This window comes from Heptranchias perlo, chromosome 21 (assembly GCF_035084215.1).
Source record: "Heptranchias perlo isolate sHepPer1 chromosome 21, sHepPer1.hap1, whole genome shotgun sequence".
NCBI lineage: Eukaryota > Metazoa > Chordata > Chondrichthyes > Hexanchiformes > Hexanchidae > Heptranchias > Heptranchias perlo.
Window position 1 is genome coordinate 47942979 of NC_090345.1, and position 27449 is coordinate 47970427.

At 45.7% G+C, this 27449-nt stretch overlaps 2 protein-coding genes across 3 annotated transcripts in view; one reads left to right on the forward strand and one right to left on the reverse strand.

Moving 5' to 3' along the window:
* dnajc12 (DnaJ (Hsp40) homolog, subfamily C, member 12) overlaps positions 1–20299 on the reverse strand; it is a 35269-nt gene extending 14970 nt beyond the window's left edge. The window contains exons 1-2 of the mRNA XM_068002773.1: positions 20111–20299; positions 10310–10388 (exon numbers count right to left, since the gene is read on the reverse strand). Coding sequence (XP_067858874.1) covers positions 10310–10388; positions 20111–20188 — 157 coding nt within the window. The 5' untranslated portion in view covers positions 20189–20299. The remainder of the gene's footprint in view (positions 1–10309; positions 10389–20110) is intronic.
* Positions 20300–25119: 4820 nt separating this feature from the next.
* sirt1 (sirtuin 1) overlaps positions 25120–27449 on the forward strand; it is a 34997-nt gene continuing 32667 nt past the window's right edge. For both annotated transcript variants that reach the window (XM_068002620.1, XM_068002621.1), the window contains exon 1: positions 25120–25400. In XM_068002620.1, the coding sequence (XP_067858721.1) occupies positions 25142–25400 (259 nt within the window). In that variant the 5' untranslated portion in view covers positions 25120–25141. The remainder of the gene's footprint in view (positions 25401–27449) is intronic.

Below are 27449 nucleotides of genomic sequence, written 5' to 3' on the forward strand. Positions count from 1 at the left end.
CATGTCAAAGCATTGAACTTCTTCCTGCACTGCATCTATGTTCATGATGCTGTGACCCTGGCATTGACTTCGTCCCCTGCTGCCTCCCACTGCCTTTTGGGTATATGTCTGGAGGGCCTCTTGCCTCCCCTCCCCCCCCCCCCCGTGGATATAGGATGTCCCTCCTTCTATCCACCTCCTGCAACAAGGCCTCTGGTGCATCAGCAGAGAACCTTGGTGCATGCTCTCTCGCAGACCTGGTACAAACTCAGATCGGCAGATTGGTGAGGTGTGGCTTGCAGATTGGAGGATGTGGGATTGTGACTGAGTACATTCCCCAGCTCCATAAAACAATCCATGACCTTCAGCTGCAGTCCTTGATGGAGATTTCAGGTTCCTTGTAGGGTTGACCCAGTGCAGTCATGGGGATGGATTTTGCCCCTACCTGACCAGTGGGAAGTGTACTGGTGGCCTTTAAATGAGGCCTGGCGGTTAAAATCACCATGGTCTCCTGCTGCCTGTGCCAGGGAGGAAATCGACTCAGTTGAGCAGTTTCCTGCCTAGAAACTGGCTCTGAGTTAAAATCCACCCCATGGTCATTTTTAAGGTGATGGGCCAACCAATAATGCAAGTTGATCGATTATGTGCAGTGGATCACCTTCAGAATGAGATAGTATACTGTGGTCACAATTAACAATAATAACAAACTAGTGGCCAATCATGATACATCTGTAATAACGATCCTTTAATGCTGAAACATTTAACAGGCCACGAAACCTTTATAAATGTTGAAAGGTTTTTTGCTAATCCAGATGTGGAGTGTGAAATTTTCGAGCAGAATGGCTCCACAACAATTGGAAGATCAGTTCACCAAAATCTGTTATGAAGAAAAGGAATGCAAGCAGATTTTGGACATGGGAGAAAACCCCCTCAGTACACGGACAAGCTGTACACTGTCCAGTTGCTAATGTCAGCTGTGCTGAGCAGGGCTAGGTTACGTGATTCCTCAAAAGTGAGGGAAATAAAGAACTCTCAGCAAGTGACCTCAAGCTACTCACAAGCATCTACTGTGCAGCCTTTTTGCCAATGCCATGCCAAGATGTGCCCGTGCCAAAGGTGCCATGTAACACTACCGGCAGGGGCTGGTACTGTATCAGCAAAATTAATTCCAGCAAGTGCTCTTACACTACCTTAGAACCTATAAAAACCAGAGTACCAGAACAGTTAGTAAATTAAAGGACATGTTTTCCTGTTTGAAAATAGATGGCTTACAGTATCGCCATCCTATTTTTATTGATTGAGAAAAGCTGATCAGGTGCTCAGATTATTTTCATATTTTGCTTTACTTTGGGCAAGCAGAGCACTAACAGGGTGTTTTTGCCAGGCTCTGATACTAGTGCAGAGCCTCACTGGACACAAGTGTGAGTCGGAGATGGCCCTATAACTATAGTGCCAATGATGCTTGCATCTAGCCAGGAGTAAAACCTCACACAATTGCCCCTCAGACCTAACACAACAATTTGAGATCTTCTCAATGGTCAAAGCAACAAACTTGAACAGGCAACTTTTGAGCAACTAGTGACATGAGAAATTTTATTTCCTCTCCTTCATTTGCTGATAATTTTCAGTTTCAATTTCAGATTTCTAGTGTTTTTCTTTTTAGGTCTGACAAATTTAATAAAAATACATTCATATATCTTGCCCATGATATGTTTTTAATTGTGTCAATACTATACTAGTCTTTTAACAGATAATCTTTGGGCTTCAGAAGCACATGTCAAACAAATTACACCTCAGAATGGCAGTGTAGTCTAATTACTCTTATACAGTTCTCAACATGTGCCAAAAATGACAAGTGCAAATTCGATACAGGAGCGATTAATATGTGTCTAATATGTGGAGTCATACTAATCTTGCTCAACTTGTCCTACATTAAACCAACCTGAGTAAAGTTAATTAAAAAAAATAAGATCCTGCCAACAGCCTAAATAAGAAATAGGAGCAGGAATAGGTCATGCGGCCCCTGAATATTGGTTGAAAACCATTTAACTCTTGGCTTACCAGAGATCAAGGAATAAACAAGAATCCCTAGTACTTCCCTAGCTCTGTGTATGTAAAGACAACATTGTTATCAAAGTAATCATGACAACTGTTACAACAACTTGCTTTCAGAGTCACAGCAGCACAGCGGTAGTTCAGTTTACCTTTGATGAGTTACGGTGGGAGTCTGGCAAATGACCCGAGCCTTTATCCTATTCTATGGGTTTCACTCCTAATTCATCCTACATTACACTTTCCATCAGCCACCATTAAACTGAGCTGTTTGATTTGACAAGGCATCAAAATCTCAACGCTTCCTGAATTTGCCATCTTATCTCCTCAATGTGGTTTACTGGGCAGAAAAATATTGAATTGAAAAAATATAACAGTTCCTGAATAATGTGTACCTTTACTGGGGACAGGATTAGAATTGTCAGTGGCAATGGTTTTCTGAGACCGAACATTTTCTTTGTGCTCACCAAGGTTTCAGTGACAGCGCAGAGGGATGGAACATCACCTAACCCTAAGGCAGTGTCAGCACCAGGCAATCTCAAGTCAGCTGTATCACGATCAGATGCAGAGCTCCGCCCCAAAAAACATGCCTCGCCTGCAATTTCAGCTGCGTGGTGCCTGCTGCACCAGCCATCCTGTGGCCTCTCTGAGCAAGACCGCCAATTAGAGCCAAATTAATGGAAGTTTTGTTCTGTGGGCCCCAAGCCCACTGGGAATTGAAGTGAAACTGTCCAAACTCATTACACAGGACCATTATAACCGTTGATTCCAGACCCCGTGAAGTCGCATGACTTCAGGTCAAATAAGGGCAAGGAACTCGCCTATTGCATGACCCCCCCCCCCTCCCCAACTCCTCAACTGATGAATCAGTACTCCACCATATTGAACACCATTTGGAGGAAGCACTGAGGGAAGCAAAGGAACTGAATGTACTCTGGGTGGGGGACTTCAAGGTCCATCACCAAGAGTGACTCGGTAGTACCACTACTGACCAAGCCCTGAAGGATATAGTTGCCAGACTGGACCTGTCAGGTGGTGAAGGAACCAACATTCGGGAGTAACCTACTACATTTTGTGCCTACCAACGAGCCTGTTGTAGTGACCAGTCCTGCAAGGTCTTGGTTTGACAGCTAGGAGATCTGTAGTAGGGCACTGCCACCGTGCTAAGTAAGACAGATTAAGGACAGACCAAGGACAGACCTAGCAGCCCAAAACTCGGTATCCATGAATCGCTGTGAGCCATCAGCAAAAGCAGAATTGTATGCCACCACAATTTGTAACCTCACAGCCTGGCACATTCTCTCACTTTTCCATCATCATCAAGCTGGGAGGCCATCCCTAGTTCAATGAGGAGTGCAGAAGGGCATGCCAGGAGCAGCACCAGGCATATCTTAGAAGGAGGCACCAACTTAATGAAGCTACATCACAGAGCTACCAACATGTTAAGCACCAGGCTACAGGCAGAGCTAAGCAGTCCCACAACCAATGAATTAGAGCAAAGCTCTGTAGCACTGCCACATCTATTTGTGTTTAACTTATCAGCTAAGGACAGCACTCTCTCAGTACGGCAATGAAGTGCCAGCCTAGACCATGTGCTCAAGTCCTAGAGTAGGGCTTGAACCCACAACCTCCTGACTCTGAGGAGTGAGTGCTACCACTGAGGCGAGCTGACACTGCTATATTAGAATGGTGACAGTTAGGTTCCGTACTGTCATGATGGAATTTTCCTGCACTTCAACTGTTGATGAAAAAGTAAAATTACCACCAATCCGTAGCATTACTCAACTGACCATTTGACGAATCTAGCAGTAGACATCGTTTAATAAACCATGTGCAGTGTCAATAATATTTCTACTGCATTCATTAAAATCACACGTATTTAGCTGTACAAAATCTTAAAATAATAGACAGCTCCTTATTTATTTCCCATTCACAGTGCTCTTATATTATCTGTATGCCTGGGCTAACTTGGTCCCTCTAGTATAAATGAAGTACATTTTATATTACAAGCAGACCAGTTTGTTTTGTTTTAAAGGATGAACCTGAATAAGGACTATCTCTATAAAGGGGATAAAACCATTCCCATCCCAAAGTTTCTTCAAAGCCAGCTAAAAATGTAAATACCCTCGTTACCAGCGGCAACAGAACGACAGCATTATTTCCATCGCTGAGCTGAATAGATATTTGCTTAATGAATATAGCACTGCGTCATCTGCCACTGCAGCATCTAGTGAGAAGCTGTTTAGCTGCACTGTTTTTCCTTCCTATTTAAACTCATTGTGAGACAGAGACAAAGAGAATAGATTTATGGAAAATTAGAACTGTTGTGTCCAAGCTTAATATAACACACCCTAGTAAGTTCTGGAATAAAGCTCAGCACTTAGACTCTGTGACTCATGCATCTATGACGTACATTAGTTGTATTACGTGCATCTCATGACAATCTATATTGTCTCGTTATGCAGGTGTCTGAAGAGCTTCTTACTCACACTTGTGTTATTGCCACAAGAGTAAACCAGGATCTGTTTCGTGCACTGAGAGGTGGTTTACACTCTCATTTTACTTTTCCCCACCAACTCTTACGATGGTAGCTGTCAGATTGATAGGTAGCTCACAGCACGGGCTTAGAAAGAACCTTCCAGTGGAACCTGACCTCCAGTGGAAAGAGGTTAAATTTTTACTGGCCAAAAACAAGTTTGTTTCTTATTATCACTTGTGCCTTGTATAAATGATGTGCAGTGTGGTATCTGTTAATAGTCAAAGGGGGTAAAGTCTGTCTCAGCCAGTAGTCAATAGGCAGCCCGTTTTACACCCCTTCTGATTTTCTTTCCCATTGACTTCAGCCGCCAGCCAAACCACTAGCGAGGAGAACAGGGACAGTGAGACTGTAGAGAATATTGTTTTTGAAAATCTTTTTCTCTGCCATCTTGTTTAGCACTGGGAGTAAGAATTCTAACGTAGAAAATACATTAAAAAAATTACACAATTCACCAACAAGATCATGAAACTTTCTCATATAGTTGCCTTTTCTGCATTTTAAATCTCCCCTATAGCTTTTGCCCCTCGCTCCCACCCCCTACTCCCACCCACGAGACCTGCCCACATTTAAGGCTTCAACTGGGGCCTTGTGTCCCTTTGGAGTTTCCACTTGACTCACCCACGTTACACTCCCCTCATCATGCTCCCCTGCCCATCCACCTGCTCCACTCCCTAGCCTTGTCCCACAATACCAGTGAGTAACAGCACCGGATTTCTACACACAAGAAACGTGGGGACATGATTTGGAAACCAGAAACGCCCGCACCAGGGTGCACGCCCGGTCTTCTTGACACAGAAAGTTGCATCATGGACAGAGGAGAGTAGCGAATGGCAATCGTTTAGAGGGGAGGGGAAAGAGATAAAAAAAAATCTCTCTCGGCATCGCATCAAAATGTAAATTCAGACCCACAGGAAGAATGAGAACACTGTTATTCTCATCGTTAACACAAATACAGCTACAGGACTGCCAGCAGCAGATAGTGTTTTTTTTTAGTGAACCTAGGTCCCCAGTATAGTTAACATTTTCTAATTTCAACGTAATTTAAAAGGGGTAACTAAGCTAAGGCAAGTCATGGCAGCAGACCTCGCACCCGTGATATGCTCCTCCTGCAAGATGTGGGAAGTCATGGACACTACCAGTGTCCCTGCCGACCATGTGTGCGGGAAGTGTGTCCACCTGCAGCTACTGACCGATCGTATCTCGGAGCTGGAGCTGCGGGTGGACTCACTGTGGAGCATCCGCGATGCAGAGAAACTCGTGGATAGCACGTTTAGCGAGTTGGTCACACCGCAGGTAAAGGGTATACAGGCAGGAAGTGAATGGGTGACCACCAGGAAGAGTAAGAGATGCAGGCAGGTAGTGCAGGGGTCCCCTGTGGCCATCCCCCTCTCAAACAGATATGCCACTTTGGATGCTGTTGGGGGGGATGACTTATCAGGGGAAGGCAGCAGCAGCCAACTTCCTGGCACCACGGGTAGCTCTGCTGCACAGGCTGGGAGGAAAAAGAGTGGCAGAGCTATAGTGATAGGGGACTCAATTGTAAGGGGAATAGACAGGCGTTTCTGCGGCCGCAACCGAGACTCCAGGATGGTGTGTTGCCTCCCTGGTGCAAGGATCAAGGATGTCTCAGAGCGGCTACAGAACATTTTGGAGGGAGAGGGCGAACAGCCAGCTGTCGTGGTGCACATAGGCACCAACGATATAGGTAAAAAAGGGGATGAGGTCCTAAAAGCAGAATATAGGGAGTTAGGAGGTAAATTAAAAAATAGGACCTCAAAGGTAGTAATCTCAGGATTGCTGCCAGTGCCACGTGCTAGTCAGAGTAGAAATAGGAGGATATTTCAAATGAATACGTGGCTAGAGGAATGGTGCAAGGGGGAGGGATTCAAATTCCTGGGACACTGGAAACGGTTCTGGGGGAGGTGGGACCAGTACAAACCGGATGGTCTGCACCTGGGCAGGGCCGGGACCGCTGTCCTAGGAGGAGTGTTTGCTAGTGCTGTTGGGGAGGGTTTAAACTAAAGTGGCAGGGGGTTGGGAACCTGAGCAGGGAGAGAGAGGAAAGCGTAACAGGAAGGGACAGAAGGTATGGAGTAATAGGTAAAGGGTTAAAAAAGGAAAAAGCAGGAACTAAGCGTCACAAAACAGATTTGAAAGTTCTTTATCTGAATGCACGTAGCATTCGTAATAAAATGGACGAGTTAACGGCACAAATAACTACGTATGGGTATGATCTTGTGGCCATTACAGAAACATGGCTGCAGGGTGACAACGACTGGGAATTAAATATGCCAGGGTATTTAACAATCAGGAAGGACAGGCAGGAAGGAAGGGGAGGTGGGGTGGCTATGTTAATAAAGGAAGGAATCACTGTAATACAGAGAAATGATATTGGGACAAAGCATCAAGATAATGAAACAGTTTGGGTGGAGATAAGGAATAATAAGGGGAAAAAACATTAGTGGGCGTAGTATATAGGCCTCCTAATAGTTGCAACTCTGCTGGAAGAAGTATTAATCAGGAGATAGTCGGGGCATGTAATAAGGGAACAGCCATAATTATGGGGGATTTTAATTATCATATTAACTGGACAAATCAAATTGGGCAGAGCAGCCTTGAGGACGAGTTCATTGAGTGCATCAGGGATGGATTTCTTGAGCAGTATGTAACTGATCCTACAAGGGGGCAGGCAACCTTGGACCTGGTCCTGTGTAATGAGTCAGGATTAATTAATAATGTCCTAGTTAAGGATCCCCTTGGAACGAGCGACCACAACATGGTTGAATTCCATATCCAATTAGAGGGTGAGAAGGTTGATTCTCAAACAAGCGTACTGAGCTTGAATAAAGGAGACTATGATGGTATGAGAGCGGAATTGATTAAAGTGGACTGGGAAAATAGATTAAAGGGTAAGACGGTACATGAGCAGTGGTGTTCATTTAGGGAGTTATTTTACAACTTTCAAAATAAATATATTCCACTGAGGAAAAAAGGGTGTAAAAGAAATGACAGCCATCCGTGGCTAAGTAAAGAAATCAAGGATAGTATCCGACTAAAAACAAGGACATATAAGGTAGCCAAACTTAGTGGGAGGATAGAAGATTGGGAATTCTTCAAAAGACAGCAAAAAGTAACTAAAGGATTGATTAAGAAAGGGAAGTTAGATTATGAAAAGAAATTAGCAAAAAATATAAAAACAGATAGCAAGAGTTTCTATAGTTATATAAAAAGAAAAAGGGTGGCGAAGGCAAACATAGGTCCCTTAGAGGATGAGACCGGGAAATTAATGGTGGGAAACATGGAGATGGCAAAAATGCTGAACAAATATTTTGTTTCAGTCTTTACAGTAGAGGACACTAAGAATATCCCAACACTGGACAAACAGGGGACTCTCGGGGGGGAGGAGCTAAATACGATTAAAATCACTCAGGAGATGGTACTCAGTAAAATAATGGGACTCAAGGCGGATAAATCCCCTGGACCTGATGGCTTCCATCCTAGGGTCTTGAGGGAAGTGGCAGTAGGGATTGTGGATGCTTTGGTGATAGTTTTCCAAAATTCCCTGGACTCAGGAGAGGTCCCGGCAGATTGGAAAACTGCTAATGTAACACCGTTATTTAAAAAGGGTAGTAGGCAGAAGGCTGGAAATTATAGGCCAGTTAGCTTAACATCTGTGGTGGGTAAAATTTTGGAGTCTATTATTAAGGAGACAGTAACGGAACATTTAGATAAGCATAATTTAATAGGACAAAGTCAGCATGGCTTTATGAAGGGGAAGTCATGTCTGACAAATTTGCTTGAGTTCTTCGAGGATATAACGTATAGGGTGGATAAAGGGGAACCAGTGGACGTAGTGTATTTAGACTTCCAGAAGGCATTCGACAAGGTGCCACATAAAAGATTATTACTTAAGATAAAAAATCACGGGATTGGGGGTAATATTCTGGCATGGGTGGAGGATTGGTTATCGAACAGGAAGCAGAGAGTTGGGATAAATGGTTCATTTTCGGACTGGCAACCAGTAACCAGTGGTGTTCCACAGGGGTCGGTGCTGGGTCCCCAACTCTTTACAATCTATATTAACGATTTGGAGGAGGGGACCGAGTGCAACATATCAAAATTTGCAGATGATATAAAGATGGGAGGGAAAGTAGAGAGTGAGGAGGACATAAAAAACCTGCAAGGGGATATAGACAGGCTGGGTGAGTGGGCGGAGATTTGGCAGATGCAATATAATATTGGAAAATGTGAGGTTATGCACTTTGGCAGGAAAAATCAGAGAGCAAGTTATTTTCTTAATGGCGAGAGACTGGAAAGTACTGCAGTACAAAGGGATCTGGGGGTCCTAGTGCAAGAAAATCAAAAAGTTGGTATGCAGGTGCAGCAGGTGATCAAGAAAGCCAACGGAATGTTGGCTTTTATTGCTAGGGGGATAGAATATAAAAACAAGGAGGTATTGCTGCAGTTATATAAGGTATTGGTGAGACCGCACCTGGAATACTGCATACAGTTTTGGTCTCCATACTTAAGAAAAGACATACTTGCTCTCGAGGCAGTACAAAGAAGGTTCACTCGGTTAATCCCGGGGATGAGGGGGCGGACATATGAGGAGAGGTTGAGTAGATTGGGACTCTACTCATTGGAGTTCAGAAGAATGAGAGGCGATCTTATTGAAACATATAAGATTGTGAAGGGTCTTGATCGGGTGGATGCAGTAAGGATGTTCCCAAAGATGGGTGAAACTAGAACTAGGGGGCATAATCTTAGAATAAGGGGCTGCTCTTTCAAAACTGAGATGAGGAGAAACTTCTTCACTCAGAGGGTGGTAGGTCTGTGGAATTTGCTGCCCCAGGAAGCTGTGGAAGCTACATCATTAGATAAATTTAAAACAGAAATAGACAGTTTCCTAGAAGTAAAGGGAATTAGGGGTTATGGGGAGCGGGCAGGAAATTGGACATGAAGCTGAGTTCGGATCGGTCAATGCCCTGTGGGTGGCGGAGAGGGCCCAGGGGCTATGTGGCCGGGTCCTGCTCCGACTTCTTGTGTTCTTTAGATTTGTGGTTGGGATCAGATCAGCCATGATCTTATTGAATGGCGGAGCAGGCTCGAGGGGCTGATTGGCCTACTCCTGCTCCAATTTCTTATGTTCTTATGTTCTTATGTCACAGGGGGCTGCCTCTAGGGTCGCCAACTCCGGTTGGATGCATACCTGGAGATTTCATTACACGACATCCGGCCTCCCACTGCCCTGCCCCCATGCTCCCGCCATTGGTCGCCCAACATGTCCAACCTCATGGCACACCATCTCCCTGCGCCAACTGGAAAGCGAACAGACTCTTCATGACTCAATTGGATGATTCTTGACTCAGTCAAACAGTCTTTACTCCCCCAACTCCTATATTTTTATAACTAATAAACAAAAGTGTTCAAAGAAAATGAAAAAAAAACACGATTTTTTGAATGCTCTGAGGATTTTTCTCTTGGGTGTTGCTCACAGCCGTGTCCTGGGGATTAATCCTCAATTCCTGGGATGTCCAGGACAATCCTGGAGGGTTGGCGACCCTACCCACCTCTCAGCTGGATATTGTCAAGGTTCGGGTTCTGGGTCAGCTGGCATGTGGCCTCCAGTTTGTGCAGACTCCCAGCCAGACCAACCACTTTGCTGCAGCATTGCCGGGGAGAAATGGACATCGACCGTTCACAAGACATTTTTTTGGGGGATATTTTCAATTCACTTGCCTGCTTTCGGATTCTGCGGATGTTTGTCAGGATGGCAGCCCAGGGCCTTGGCTTTAAACTCTGCAATGATTTGTTCTGTCTGACAAAATAAAAATTAAATCATTACCAAACTTGAAGTATAAACCTTTTGTCACCAATGTCATCAGAAAAATGATCAGCAAACCTATCTGACAGTTATGATTCAGCATTTCCTTTGGTGTATTCATTGCTTCTTTTTGGTTGGTTTACTTTGCTTTCAGGAAGTTAAAGGTTTATTTTGATGTAATACATTCTCCATGGTAACAACTGGTGTCTGGCTTTCCACAGGTGTGACAGTAATTGTTGGAAACTGCTAATTAAACACAGGGACAAGATTTTAATTTGTGATTTAATAAAACTGACCTGGGGACTGAATGCATAATAACCAAATGACATAGAGGAGGAATGACTTTTCAATATTTGAGCCTGGATGTGTTTCCTAAATACTATGTACACATCCCATAAATTGTCATCTGTTGTACGAGCTCATTCGGATGTCTGGTTTAAAAAAATGGTGACAAATCACAGCACAAGGCAGCCTGTAAACTTCAGGACACAACACGGCTGTCGAGGTGGCGTCTGGGCCTTGAAGGCCCTGCAGTTGCACAGGGCCCCCGTACCAGTGAAAGGTTGCCACAGTCCGCAGACACTGCCCCGGCTGGACCTTTACTCAACTGCCCTTCTTCAGCCTTTCCTCATCGCTCTGTCCCTGGGATCTGGTACCCACCCCCCAAAATCCCCCACCCCCCTCCGAATCTGGTGCTGTTCGTGAAATGGATCCAAGATTTTAGAAACTCCTCTGAAACTTGCAGCGATTCGGCCCTTTGCCCCCCCCTGCCGAGCAACACAGTGCGTCAGAGTGTCAGAAAGTAACCTCATCCATTGCCTGGGACCGAGCACCGTCCTGAGGGACATTACACAATATCTATGAGGGAGGTCTCCATTAGTGTGGATAAGGCACATTCTACTGTAACATTTCATTTTTAAAAATTCATTCTTGAGATATGGGCATCGCTGGCAATGCCAGCATTTATTGCCCATCTCTAGTTACCCTTGAGAAGGTGGTGGTGGGCAGTGTTCTTGAATCGCTGCAGTCTGTGTGGTGAAGGTGCTCCCACAGTGCTGTTAGGAAGGGAGTTCCAGGATTTTGACCCAGTGATGGTGAAGGAACGGCGATATATTTCCAAATCTTTGAAGTTGGCAGGACAGGTTGAGAAAGCGGTTAAAAAAGCATATGGGATCCTGGGCTTTATTAATAGAAGCATAGAGTGCAAAAGCGAGGAAGTTATGTTGAACCTTTATAAAACACTGGTTCAGTCACAACTGGAGTATTGTGTCCAGTTCTGGGCACCGCACTTCAGGAAGGATGTGAAGACCTTAGAGAGGGTGCAGAAAAGATTTACTAGAATGGTTCCAGGGATGAGGGACTTCAGTTTTGTGAATTTCCTTAGAGCAGAGAAGGTTGAGAGGAGATTTGATAGAAGTGTTCAAAATCATGAAGGGTTTAGATAAAGTAAATAAAGCGAAACTGTTCCCATTGGCAGAAGGGTTGCGAAGCAGAGGACACAGATGATTGGCAAAAGATCCAAAGGCGACGAGGAAAAACTTTTTTACGCAGTGAGTAGTTATGATCTGGAATGCGCTGCCTGAAAGGGTGGTGGAGGCATGGCTTTCAAAAAGGAATTGGATAAATACTTGAAGGAACTGGGACCAACTGGATTGCTCTTACAAAGAACTGACACGGGCTCGGTGGGCCGAATGGCCTCCTTCTGTGCAGTAACCATTCTATGGTTCTATTCTATAAAGTTGGGTTGGTGTGTGACTTGGAGGGGAACTTGGCGGTGATGGTACTACCATACGCCTTCTGCCCTTGGTTGTTGTTCAGGTCTTGCTGCATGCAGCCATGGACTGCTTCATTATCTGAGGAATTGCGAATGGAACTGAACACTTTGCAATCATCAGCAAACAACCCCACTTCTGACCTTATGATGGAGGGAAGGTCATTGATGAAGCAGCTGAAGACGGTTGGGTCTAGGACACTGCCCTGAGGAACTCCTGCAGTGATGTCCTGGGGCTGAGATGATTGGCCGCCAATAACCAGTCCCATCTTCTTTTGTGCTAGGTATGACTCCAGACACATTCCCATTGACTTCAATTTTACTGTGACTCCTTGATGCCACACTGAGTCAAATGCAGCCTTGATGTCAAGGGCAGTCACTCTCACCTCACCTTTGGAATTCAGCTCTTTTGTCCATGTTTGGACCAAGGCTGTAATGAGGTCTGGAGCCGAGTGGTCCTGGCGGAACCCAAACTGAGCATCGGTGAGCAGGTTATTGGTGAGTAAGTGCAGCTTGATAGCACTGTCGATGACACCTTCCATCACTTTGCTGATGATTGAGAGTAGACTGATGGGGCGGTAATTGGTCGGGTCGGTTTTTGTGGACAAGACATATCTGGGCAATTTTCCACATTGTCGGGTAGATGCCAGTGTTGTAGCTGTACTGGAACAGTTTGGCTAAAGGCACGGCTACTTCTGGAGCATAAGTCTTCAGCACTACAGCCGGGATGTTGTTGGGACCCATAGCCTTTGCTGTATCCAGTGCACTCAGCAGTTTCTTGATATCACATGGAGTGAATCGAATTGGCTGAAGACTGGCTTCTGTGATGGTGGGGATATCGGGAGGAGGCCAAGATGGATCATCCAATCGGCCCTTCTGGCTGAAGATGGTTGTAAACACTTCAACCTTGTCTTATGCACTTAAGTGCTGGACTCTGTCATCATTGAGAATGGAGATGTTCACGAAGCCTCCTCCTCCAGTTAGTTGTTTAATTGTCCACCACCACTCGTGATTGGATGTCAAAGGACTGCAGAGCTTTGATCTGATCTGTTGGGATCACTCATGCTGCTTCCAGTGTTTAGCATGTAGTCCTGTGTTGTAGATTCACCAGGTTGGCACCTCATTTTTAGGTACGCCTGGTGCTGCTCCTGGCATGCTCGTCTACACTCTTCATTGAACCAGGGTTGATCCCCTGGTTTGATGGTGATGGAGGAGTGAGGGATATGTGGGGCCATGAGGTTACAGATTGTGCTGGAATACAATTCTGCTGCTGATGGTCCACAGCACCTCATGGATGCCCAGTTTTGAGCTGCTAGATCTGTTCTTAATCTATCCCACTTAACATAGTGGTAGTGCCACACGACACGATGGAGGGTGTCCTCAGTGTGAAGACGGGACTTGGTCTCCACAAGGACTGTGCGGTGGTCACTCCTACCAATACCATCATAGACAGATGCACAGTAGATTGGTGAGGATGAGGTTATTCCCTTATGTTGGTTCTCTCACCACCTGCCACAATCTCAGTCTGGCAGCTAGGTCCTTCAGGACTTGGCCAGCTCGGGCAGTAGTGGTACTACCGAGCCACTCTTAGTGATGGACATTGAAATCCCCCACCCAGAGTATATTCTGTGCCCTTGCTACCCTCAGTGTTTCCTCTAGGTGGTGTTCAACATGGAGGAGGACTGATTCATCAGCTGAGGGAGGGCAGTAGGTGGTAATCAGCAGGAGGTTTCCTTGCCCATGTTTGACGTGAAGCCATGAGACCTGGCTTAAACAAGGGGAGGAATGGGCACTTAATATTCCTGGCTACAATGTATTCTGGAAAGATAGGGAAGGAAGAAAAGGAGGGGGTGGCAGTATTGATCGAAGATACTGTTATAGCACTAGGAAGGGATGATATACATGAGGGTTCAAAGATAGAATCTATTTGGTTAGAATTAAGGAACAATAAAGGAGCTATTACACTGCTGGGTGTACACTATAGGCCACCAAATAATGGGAAAGAGACAGAAGAGCAAATTTGCAGGCAAACTGTAGAAAGATGCAACAACTTTAGAGTGGTGATAATGAGGGACTTGAATTATCCCAATATAGACTGAGATAGTAAAGGGCAAAGAGTGGGAGGAATTCCTGAAACGTGTACAGGTGAATTTTCTTGAACAGTGTGTTTCCAGCCCAACCAGGAAGTGGGGCAGGTGGAGCATGTTTCAGTAGAGAAGCATTTGGGAAACACTGATCACAATATCATTAGGTTTAGAGTAGTTATGGAAAAGGACAAGAAAAAATAAAATGTGAAAATACTCAACTGGAGGAGGGCTAATTTCAGTGAGTTGAAAAGGGATCTGGTCTAGGTTGATTGGAATCAAACACTGGTAGGTAAAACAGTAAATGAGCAATGGAAGGCCTTCAAAGAGGAGATAGTTCGGATACAGAGTAGACAAATGTCAGATTCGTAATTCAGTAGAGAACCAAGCTGAATATAAAAAGTACACAGCAGAACTGAAAAAGGAAATAAGCGGGGCAAAGAGAATGTATGAGATTAGATTAGCGGATAACATAAAAGGGAACCCAAAAGTCTTTTATAAACATATAAACAGTAACAGAGTAGTCAAAGGAGGGGTGGAGCCGATTAGAGACCAAAAAGGAGACCTTCTTGTGGAGGCAGAGGGTACGGCTGAGGTACTAAGTGAGTACTTTACAGCTGTCTTCACTAGAGAAGAGGATGTTGCCAATGTCACAGTAAAGGAGGAGGTAGTAGTGAATTTGGATAGGATAAAAATAGATAAAGAGGATGTAATTAAAAGGCTGGCAGTGCTCAAAGTAGAAAAGACACCCAGTTGGGATGCGTCCTAGGTTACTGAGGGAAGTAAAGGTGGAAATTACAGAGGCTCTGGCCACAATCTTCCAATCCTCTTTAGATATGGAGGCGGTGCCAGAGGACTGGAGGATTGCAAATGTTACACCCCTGTTCAAAAAAGGGGAGAGGGATAAACCCGGCAACTACAGGCCAGTCAGTCTAACGTCGGTGGTGGGGAAACTTTTAGAGACAATAATCTGGGACAAAATTAATTGGCACTTGGAAAAATATGGGTAAATAAATGAAAGTCAGCACTGGTTGGTTAAAGGAAAATCGAGTTTGACTAACTTGATTGAGTTCGTTGATGAAGTGACGGAGAGGGTTGATGAGGGTAGTGAGGTTGATATCGGTATATGGACTTTGAAAAGGCGCTTGATAAAGTATCACATAATAATAGACTTGTTAGTAAAATTGAAGCCCATGGGATTAAAGGGACATTGGCAGCGTAGATACAAAATTGGCTAAGGATCAGAAAGCTGAGAGTAGTGGTGAACGGTTGTTTTTCAGACTGGAGGTAAGTATACAGTGGTATCCCCAGGGGTCAGTATTAGGACCACTGCTCTTTTTGATATATATTAATGACCTGGACTTGGGTATAGAGGGTGTAATTTCAAAGTATGCAGATGACAGGAAACTCGGAAATATAGTAAACAGTGAGGAGGATAGTAACAGACTTCAGGAGGACAAAGACAGACTGGTGAAATGGGCAGATACATGGCAGATGGAATTTAACACAGAGAAGTGTGAAGTAATACATTTTGGTAGGAAGAATGAGGAGAGGCAATATAAACTAAATGGTACAATTTTAAAGGGAGTGCAGGAACAGAGAGACCTGGGGGTGTAGGTACACAAGTCTTTGAAGATAGCAGGACAAGTTGAGAAGGCTGTTAAAAAGGTACATGGGATCCTTGGCTTTATAAATAGAGGCATAAAAGCAAGGAAGTTATGCTAAACCTTTATAAAACACTGGCTAGGCCCCGGCTGGAATTATTGTAGCCGATTTTGGGCACCACACTTTAGGAAGGATGTCAAAGCCTTAGAGAGGGTGCGGAGGAGATTTACTAGAATGGCACCAGCAATGATAAACTTCAGTTACATGGAGAAACTAGAGAAACTTGCGTTGTTCTCCTTGCAGCAGAGACGGTTAAAAGGAGATTTGATAGACGTGTTCAAAATCATGAATGGTTTTGATAGAGTAAATAAGGAGAAACTGTTTCCAGTGACAGAAGGGTCGATAACCAGAGGACACAGATTTAAGGTAATTGGCAAAAGAACCAGAGGTGACATGAGGAAACATTTTTTTACGCAGCGAGCTTTTATGATCTGGAATGCACTGCCTGAAAGGGTGGTGGAAGCAGATTCAATAGTAACTTTCAAAAGGAAATTGGATAAATACTTGAAGGGGAAAAATTTGCAGGGCTATGGGGAAAGAGCAGGAGAATGGGACTAATTGGATAGCTCTTTCAAAGAGCCGGCACAGACACAATGGACCAAATGGCCTCCTTCTGTGCTCTACCATTCTATGATTCTATGACTTCATGGGGTCCAGAGTCAATGTTGAGGACTCCCTGGGCCTATCCCCCCAACAACTGTAAACCACTGTGCCCCCACCTCTGGTGAGTCTGTCTTGCCGGTGGGACAGGACATACCCAGGGAATGTGATGGAGCAGTCTGGGATTTTGGCTGATAGGTATGATTTTGTGAGTATGACTATGTCAGGCTGTTACATGACTAGCCTGTGGGACAGCTCTCCAAACTTTGGCACCAGCCCCAGATGTTAGTGAGGAGGACTTTGCAGGGTCGACTGGGCTTGGTGTGCCTTCATCGTGACCAAATCTGATGCCTGAAGCCGAGTAGTCTGTCCATTTTTTTATTCTTATCCGTTTTTGTAGTGGTTTGATACAACTGAGTGGCTTGCTAGGCCATTTCAGAGGGCAGTTAAGAGTCAACTGGGATCACATATGGGCCAAACCGGGTAAGGACGGCAGGTTTCCTTCCATAAGGGATATTAACCAGTTGGGTTTTTACAATAGCTTCATAGTCACTTTACTGATACCAGCTTTTTATTCCATATTTATTTCGGATTTTTTTCAACTGAATTCAAATTCGCAAATTGCAACGGTGGGATTTGAACTCCCGTCTCTTAGTAGGCCACCTCTGGATTACTAGTCTAATAACGTATTCACTACTCTACCAGACAGTTAAAATTTAATTGCATTGGTTTGTCCATATCTTCATCAATGTGCAATGTTTATTTTAATGGAATACAATTTGAATGCACATGGCTACTCTCACAATAAAATGTGTTGCTGATGTTTTTTACATTTTGATCCTTTTACTCCCCTCCTCTCCTGATTTTTGTTGGGGTGAGGTTGTATGTATGCCAGGTGCCCACTGGGACCTCACCCTCATGGCCATACTCCATGTGAGAGCATGGTCAGTGAATCAAGTCAGCCCCTTCTGTCCTCCCCAAATATACACATACTTTGTGGCAGGGATCACTGGATTGGATCAGGAGCACATTCCCTGGCTGATACTCCTCCATAGCCCCACCCCCACCCAGGGTGCTGAGGCCAACTGTAACACATGGACCGGTAATTAAACCTAGGACCTTTTGGTCTATATGGCTCAGCATGGGGTGCATGTGCCCATTATGTTTCATCAAGTATGATTGGGTCCTGCTCTCCTCTGCCAAAACTTCTCATTACTCCAGGATCACCCTGAAATGCAAATATAACCCCCGGCATCTTTTCTCCATTACCAACCCATCTCCTTAAACCCCTCTTCCCTGCCGCCCACGCCCTCACCTCCAACAACAAGTGCGAGGAGCTCATGGATCTTTGTCCTAAGATTGAGACCATGCATTCAGCTGCCTCAGTTGTATCCCTCCCCTCCCATCCTCAAAAAACCCACCCTTGACCCCTCCATCCTTGCAAACTACTGCTCCATCTTCAAACTCTTCTCCAAAGTCCTTGAATGTGTTGTCGCTTCCCAAATCCACGACCATCTTTCCCATAACTCCCATTACCTCTCCAATCAGGTTTCCGCCCCTGCCACAGCACTGAAATCAAAGTCACAAATGACATCCTATGTGATTGGGACCGTGGTAAACTATCCCTCCTCATTCTTCTTGACCTCTTTGACAGGGTTGATCACACCACCCTCCTCCAACGCCTCTCCTCTGTTGTCCAGCTGGTTGAGACTGCCCTCGCCTGATTCCACTCAAAATTATGGACAATGTCAGGTTCCACAAGTACACTGATGACACCCAGCTCTACCTCACCATCACCTCTCTTGACCCTTCACTGCCTCTGATTAGCCAGTCTGCTTGTGCGACAACCAGTCCTCAATGAGCCGAGGATGTCCTCCAATGACATATTGGGAAGACCAAAGCCATTATCATTGGTCCCCACCCGCTAATTCCGTTCCCACGCCACCGATTCCATCCCTCCCCCTGGGCTCTGTCTCAGGCTGAACCAAACTGTTTGCAACCTTGGCGTCCTATTTGACCCTGAGATGAGCTTCCGAACCCAAATCCTCTCCATCACCAAGACCGCCTACTTCTAACTCCGTAACATCGCCCGTCTCCACCCCTGCTGCAACCCTCATCCATGCCTTTGTTACCTCTGGACTCGACTATTCCAATATTCTCCTGGCCGGCCTCCCATCTTCCACCATCCATAAGCTTGAGCTCATTCAAAACTCTGCTGCCCATATCCTAACTTGCACCAGGTCCCGTTCACCCATCACCCCTGTGCTCACTGACCTTCATCGGCTTCCGGTCCGGGAACATCTCGATTTTAAAATTCTCATCCCCATGTTCAAATCCCTCTATGGCCTCGGCCCTCCCTATCTCTGTAACCTCCTCCAGTCCTACAATCCTCCGAGATCTCTGTGTTCCTCCAATTCTGGCCTCTTGTACATCCCCCACTTCCTTCACCTCACCATTGGTGGCCGTGCCTTCAGCCGTCTAGACTTTAAGCTTTGGAATTCCCTCCCTAAACCTCTTTGCTTCTCAACCTCTCTCCTCATTTAAGATGCTCCTTAAAACCTACTTCTTTGACAAAGCTTTTGGTCACTTGACCTAGCGTCTCCTTCTTTAACTTGGTGCCAATTTTTGTCTGACTATGTTCCTATGAAGTGCCTTGGTATGTTTTACTGTGTTAAAGGCGCTATATAAATGCAAATTGGTGTTTTTGCTTCAAAGAATACATATACCAAATCTCACAGATCTAAGCTGTATTGTTATGCATTGTGGCACAAGGAAACACACTGATTCCTGACATTGAATTTAAGAGAGTATTGCAGGAGCAACTATATAAAACACTGAAGGAGAGAAAAGGTACACCCATTTTGTAACTCAAGTTAGAGCATCAGAGGAAGGTGTGTACCGTCACACTGAGTCTGTAGGAAATCTTTCAGCACCAAAATGAAAAATAGAATCTAATTACTTTATTCAGGAAACGCTAATCGATTCTTTCATTTCCACCTATCGCCTATCATTTTGACACTATTTTTATATTACCTATCACAAACTCGCTTTTTCACAATCTTCACCAGATTAACTTGTTAGTATTTAGTATCATTGTCTAGTAAAATGTAGGGACCCCAAACCAAACCTTCACACTGGGTCTCCGCAAGGCAAACACCCCCTGCACAGCCTGAATTCACAGAGATCTTCCAGCAAACCTGCAGTCCAGGTGAGTATTTAGGATTTACAGTATGCAGCAACTTAGCAATGGTTCTAAAAGACAAGATGTTGCTCACATGGTCAATGCACTGGGTGATTATTTATTCCATACACAAAGATCCTAATCTCCCCAGTGTCATTCACTCAGAAACCTGCAACACAGTTTCAGCACTAGGATACAAACTAGTCAGCACTAAGAAACTAGTCGGCACTAAGATGCAAACTAGTCAGCACTAAGAAACTAGTCGGCACTAAGATGCAAACTAGTCAGCACTAAGAAACTAGTCGGCACTAAGATGCAAACTAGTCAGCACTAAGAAACTAGTCGGCACTAAGATACAAACGAGTCAGCACTAAGAAACTAGTCAGCACTAAGATACAAGCTAGATGATCCTCACCGTGGACAGTTCGTCGCAGCCCAGTATCCGGTAGTAATCGTCCGGACCCTCGGCCGTGCGATTCACCGTCCCGTCCATTCGCGGAGACCGGCACCAGCCCGGCTCTGACGCCGGCTGCCACTCGCTCCCTGCCGGTAAGGCAGCAGCTTATGTGCTGCTGGCCGGGTTCCTTATAAAGAAGGTGTCGGTGAGATCGGAGCGGATGTGCCGCCCACTCGCCTTGTCCATGGGAATGACACTCACACACGGTCAGTCTCCACCTCCTGGGACTTGTAGTGATGGGGAGGTATCGGGGGCAGCAAGGCTGCAGACTCACACACTGTCATTGATGGCTGGACTCCCAGAATAACAAGATTCACGGGGAAATGCACATAAAACACAGCCCAGCAATGTTATACAGACAGCAGCTCAATCTGAGCGACTCAGGGCTAATTCAAAACTGAAATAAGTCTCAAATGTGGTGACTTCATCAAGAAGGGAAAAAACTGAATTCCAAAGCAACACCCAACTTGCATTTATATAGCGCCTTTAAAGTAGTAAAACGCCCCAAGGCGCTTCACAGGGGATCAGACAAAATTTGACACGGAGCCATATCAGGAGATATTAGGACAGGTGACCAAAAGCTTGGTCAAAGAGGTAGGTTTTAAGGAGCGTCTTAAAGGATGAAAATCAGGGATGCTCAAATGGCCAGAATTGGAGGAACGCAGAGATCTCGGAGGGTTGTAGGTCTGGACGAAGTTACGGAGATAGGGAGGGGTGAGGCCATGGAGGGATATGAAAAACTGATGTGTGTGTCTGTCTCTATAGCCTCCCTGTGGGATAATAGTGTGCTCCCCAAGCCCCATATCACCACCCGAAACCCACTCGGAGTTGAAACTGACCCCATGCTTATGTTTAGTGATAAAGTGAATGGCGTCTTTATTATTTTACGTATTGTGGAGAGGAGGGAAATGTATGATTCATTATTTTACACCGTACACTGTTCACTAATCTGTAGTATTTAAATAAAGCAAGTTGTTGGTTCAGAGTTTGAGTCTCAGTCTGATAGAATGTATATTCATTCCATCTTTCAAACAGAGGAGAATCAGATGGCGACACATGATACACAGCAGTAGCCAATGTACAGAGGAATGTTTCTCTGTTACGATCCCTGGCTCCTGTTATTGTTTACCCAGACATTGGGAAGAAGAAGGTACACTCTGGATCGTAGGGGATGCAAGGCCCCCATGGGAATGGCCGGCAACGTGGAACCTGAGAAAATATCCAATGGCAAGACCCAAAAATGTGACAATGGTCATAGTCTGGTACGTCTGAAGTGCGAATGTTGCCTGTCACTTGCCAACCCAAAGCTGGATGTTGTCCAGGTCCTGCTACAGGCTGGGATGGATCTGAACACTGTGGAATTGTCAGTAAACAGTCAAACTCCTGACCCATATTATGGAGGAAAAACCATTGATGAAGTTGCTGAAGATATTGGGCCAAAGACATTGCCCTGAGAAACTGATACAACAATGGGCTGTGGTTAATTGGCCTGCGACAGACACCACCATCTTTTTCTGTGTCACATATGAGTCCAACCACTGGAGAGTTCTCCTCTTGATCCCTCATTGTCCTTTGATTTGCCACACTCGGTGTCACAGTCGGTCAAATGTTGCCTTGATGTCGAGTACGGTTACTCTCATCTCTCCTCTGGCATTCAGCTCTTGCATCCATGTCTGGATCAAGGCAGAGATGAAGTCTGGAGCTGATTGGGTTTGGCAGAACCCGAATTGAGAATCCATGAGCAGGTTATTAGTGAGCAGGTGTCACCCGAAGCACTATTGATGATTTCTTCCATCACTTTACTGATGATTGGGAGGAGGCTGATAGGGTAACATTGGGCTGGGTTAGATCTGCTCTGTTTTTGGTGGATAAGGAAGATCTGGGCAATCGTCCCCAGTATCGAGGATGCTCTTTCATCTTCGCTGGTAAACTGTCAGCTTAATTCAAAAAGCGCAATGAACACTTAGAGTACATTACCATGCTTTCGTAAAATTGTAGTTTACTGTTGAAGGTGAAAGAGCAAGATGGGAGGGGGCAACAGGAGCTTGGTAATGAGCAGGATTGGCAATAAACAGACCAGGCAGATAAACATATAATTCATCTCCCGTGACACTGCTCACGCTGAGTCAGAAGATTCCCTATTTTATAACAATAGGGGTGTTTATACCATGTTGCAGGTAACATCAGGGTCTCTGATTTGCTGGGACAGAATAAATTGAATTCCACTTTTATTAAATTGTATTCCGTAATCTTTATTGGTGCTTTCGGGATTGAATTTGCGAATACATGAAAACTGTAAATGAGTGGTCTTTCCATTTTATGTGTATCCGTTTATGTATTTAATTTTTATTCCTTCCCATTTTAGAGCTGAGAATACACAGCAAGATGTTATGCAAGGTGTACCAATTAGAGGTACACACCTTGAGCACAGAAATTCCAGCAATGCCGTTACAGGCACAAGAAAGCCAAACTTTTGCCATGTATATGTATCTCTCTGCCCATATACATATACATATACATGTAAATCTCTCTCTGTAGCTATACCTGGGTGCCCATAAACATATACATGTATCTCTCTCTCTACATTAACCTGGGTACCCATATACATGTATATGTATCTCTCTCTCTCTCTGTAGATATACCAGGGTGTCCATATACATAAAAAGAAAGAACTTGCATTTATATAGCACCTTTCATGACTTCAGGATGTCCCAAAGTGCTTTACAGCCAACAAAGTACTTTTGAAGTGTACTCACTGTTGTAATGTAGGGAAACGTGGCAGACAATTTCTGCACAGCAAGGACCCACAAAAAGCAATGTGATATTGACCAGATAATCTGTTGGTTGAGCCAGGACACCATGGAGAATTCCCCTGTTCTTCTTCAAAATAGTGCCATAGGACATTTCACATCAACCTGAGAGGGCAGATGGGGCCTCGGTTTAACATCTCATTTGAAAGACGACACCTCCGACAGTTCAGCACTCCCTCAGTATAACAATGGAGTGCCAGTCTGGATTATGTGCTCAAGTCTTTGGAGTGGAGCTTGAACCCACAACCTTCTGACTCAGAGGCTGGAGTGCTACCCACTGAGCCATGGTTGTTACATGTATATGTATCTTTCTCCTTGTACATATACCTGGCTGCCCATATACATGTATATGTATCTCTCTCCCTGTACATATACTTGGGTGTCCATATACATGTATCTCTCTATACACATATCTGGGTGCCCATACACATGTATCTCTCTCTGTACATATACCTGTGTGTCCATATATATGTATAATCTATCTCTCTACATATACTGGTGTGTCCATATACATGTATATCTATTTCTCCACATATACCAGTGTGTCCATATACATGTATATCTATCTCTGTACATATACCCGTGTCCATATACATGTATATCTATCTCTGTACATATACCTGTGTCCATATACATGTATATATATCTCTGTACACATATCCATGTGTCCATATACATGTATATCTATCTCTGTACATATACTAGTGTGTCCATATACATGTATATCTATCTCTGTCCATATACCCGTGTCCATATACATGTATATCTATCTCTGTACATATACCCGTGTCCATATACACGTATATCTATCTCTGTACATATACCCGTGTCCATATACACGTATATCTATCTCTGTACATATACCCGTGTCCATATACACGTATATCTATCTCTGTACATATACCCGTGTCCATATACATGTATATCTATCTCTGTACATATACCCGTGTCCATACACATGTATATCTATCTCTGTACATATACCCGTGTCCATATACACGTATATCTATCTCTGTACATATACCCGTGTCCATATACACGTATATCTATCTCTGTACATATACCCGTGTCCATATACACGTATATCTATCTCTGTACATATACCCGTGTCCATACACATGTATATCTATCTCTGTACATATACCCGTGTCCATATACACGTATATCTATCTCTGTACATATACCCGTGTCCATATACACGTATATCTATCTCTGTACATATACCCGTGTCCATATACACGTATATCTATCTCTGTACATATACCCGTGTCCATACACATGTATATCTATCTCTGTACATATACCCGTGTCCATATACACGTATATCTATCTCTGTACATATACCCGTGTCCATACACACGTATATCTATCTCTGTACATATACCCGTGTCCATACACACGTATATCTATCTCTGTACATATACCCGTGTCCATACACATGTATATCTATCTCTGTACATATACCCGTGTCCATATACACGTATATCTATCTCTGTACATATACCCGTGTCCATATACACGTATATCTATCTCTGTACATATACCCGTGTCCATACACACGTATATCTATCTCTGTACATATACCCGTGTCCATATACACGTATATCTATCTCTGTACATATACCCGTGTCCATATACACGTATATCTATCTCTGTACATATACCCGTGTCCATATACACGTATATCTATCTCTGTACATATACCCGTGTCCATATACACGTATATCTATCTCTGTACATATACCCGTGTCCATATACACGTATATCTATCTCTGTACATATACCCGTGTCCATATACACGTATATCTATCTCTGTACATATACCCGTGTCCATATACACGTATATCTATCTCTGTACATATACCCGTGTCCATATACACGTATATCTATCTCTGTACATATACCCGTGTCCATATACACGTATATCTATCTCTGTACATATACCCGTGTCCATATACACGTATATCTATCTCTGTACATATACCCGTGTCCATATACACGTATATCTATCTCTGTACATATACCCGTGTCCATATACACGTATATCTATCTCTGTACATATACCCGTGTCCATATACATGTATATCTATGTCCCGCCCCCTGTGCACGTCTTGCTGACGACTGACCCTTGACCCGGCGGCTGGCGCTGTCACGTGACGCGGTTTAAATCTCTGCGAAGATGGCGGAGGCGGGCAGGGTCTGTGACCGAGCGGGAGAGGCCGGCGCCGGGCCCGGGGACCAGCTCGCCAAGAAACCCCGGCTGGAGGTGGCGCAGGCGGAGGAGGGAGCGGGTGAGACCGCCGCCTGCGCCGAAGACCCCCCGGAGGAAGGGCGGAGGAGGAGAGCGCCGACGGCCGAGCGCCAGGCCCCCGGGCCGGCCCCGGAAAACAATGAGCCGCGGTGCGAGAGCCCGGAGAGCGGGGCCGCGCCGGCAGCAGGTAGAGTTAGCGGGCCGGGCCGGGCCAGGAGAGGCCGCGTTACTGCAGCTGGGCCGAGGCCCAATGGCGACGGCGAGGCAGTCACTGGGCCCCGGGGGGTGGGGGAGGGGGTGTACAATCACTGGGCCCCGGGGGGGGGGGAGGGGGTGTACAATCACTGGGCCCCGGGGGGGGAGGGGGTGTACAATCACTGGGCCCCGGGGGGGGGGGGGAGGGGGTATACAGTCACTGGGCCCCGGGGGGGGAGGGAGGGGGTGTACAATCACTGGGCCCCGGGGGGGGGGGAGGGGGTATACAGTCACTGGGCCCCGGGGGGGGGAGGGGGTATACAATCACTGGGCCCCGGGGGGGGGGGAGGGGGTGTACAATCACTGGGCCCCGGGGGGGGGAGGGGGTATACAATCACTGGGCCCCGGGGGGGGGGGGAGGGGGTGTACAATCACTAGGCCCCGGGGGGTGGGGGAGGGGGTGTACAATCACTGGGCCCCGGGGGGGGGGAGGCGGTATACAATCACTGGGCCCCGGGGGGGGGGAGGGGGTGTACAATCACTGGGCCCCGGGGGGGGGGGGGGGGAGGGGGTATACAGTCACTGGGCCCCGGGGGGGGGAGGGGGTATACAATCACTGGGCCCCGGGGGGGGGGGGAGGGGGTGTACAATCACTGGGCCCCGGGGTGGGGGGAGGGGGTATACAGTCACTGGGCCCCGGGGGGGGGAGGGGGTATACAATCACTGGGCCCCGGGGGGGGGAGGGGGTGTACAATCACTGGGCCCCGGGGGGGGGGGAGGGGGTATACAGTCACTGGGCCCCGGGGGGGGGAGGGGGTATACAATCACTGGGCCCCGGGGGGGGGGAGGGGGTGTACAATCACTGGGCCCCGGGGGGGAGGGGGTGTGCAGTCACTGGGCCCCGGGGGGGGGGGGGAGGGGGTGTACAGTCACTGGGGGGAGGGGGGTGTGGCAGTCACTGGGCCCCGGGGGAGGTGGGGTGTGTGTGGCAGTCACTGGGCCCCGGGGGAGGGGGGGAGGGGGGGGGTGAGGCAGTCACTGGGCCCCGGGGCGCTCTGTGGGTTGCAGCGGGAGGGGGCTCAGTGTGGCCGGAGCCGTTGCTGTTGACAGCTGCTCCCACTGACCGTGCAGCCTGTGCTCCGTTCCTTGGGATCTGCCCCGGGGCCACTCAGCAACTGCGGCCCGTTAATCCTCCAAAAGCTTAAGGGTCTCATCTCGCTGGTTGAGGCAAATCAGTACAGGTGGCGCCTGAGCTGCTGACCTTTCGGGACCAAAGAGTTGACAAAAGGAGCATTTTACCGTTCCTGCTTCAGAGAGGAGTTTAAAACTGATCCCAATGTGTTTCAGGTTTTATGTTACTGTATCTGAAGGAAAGTGGTCCAAGGCAGTGAGTAGATATTAAATGGGCACTGTGGTCGTGTAGGCAAATGTGCATGCCTTGTATTGATTTTGATGTTTGAATATCGTAAAGATATTTCAAATATTTATAGCATTTGTAATGTCATTTGTCAGCATCAGGAGTATAGATTGCAAACCCATTTTCTGCACATGGTGCTGTGTTTATTTCCACCTCAATCGTTCAACTTTTTACATACAATTCACTCTTGATGAATGATAATTGGACTTGCTCAGTGCTGTCATAAGTTAAAGCTGCTCAGTTGCAGAAGTTGCAATTTCACTGCAGAGAAATTTGTCAGACTGCCTGCACCGGCAAAATTTCAGAGTATTTATTTTACACAAAAAAACACTGAAGATCTTTCAATAGTTAATGCTTATCAGTTAGATTTTTTAAACTGTTGTCTGCCCTAACTTTAAAATCTTAGTTTTACTTTAGTACTAAAATGACTTATTCTAATAATTGTAAAGAATCTTACAACACCAGGTTATAGTCCAACAATTTTATTTGAAAATCACAAGCTTTCGGAGGCTTTCCCCTTCGTCAGTTATTGCAATGCAGTTAATGTTGGAAGGGGTGTGTTTAAAAAGTTAAAATGCATTTATGAAGAGCAGGCCTCTTGTTAATGCATTTAAATTAATTTGT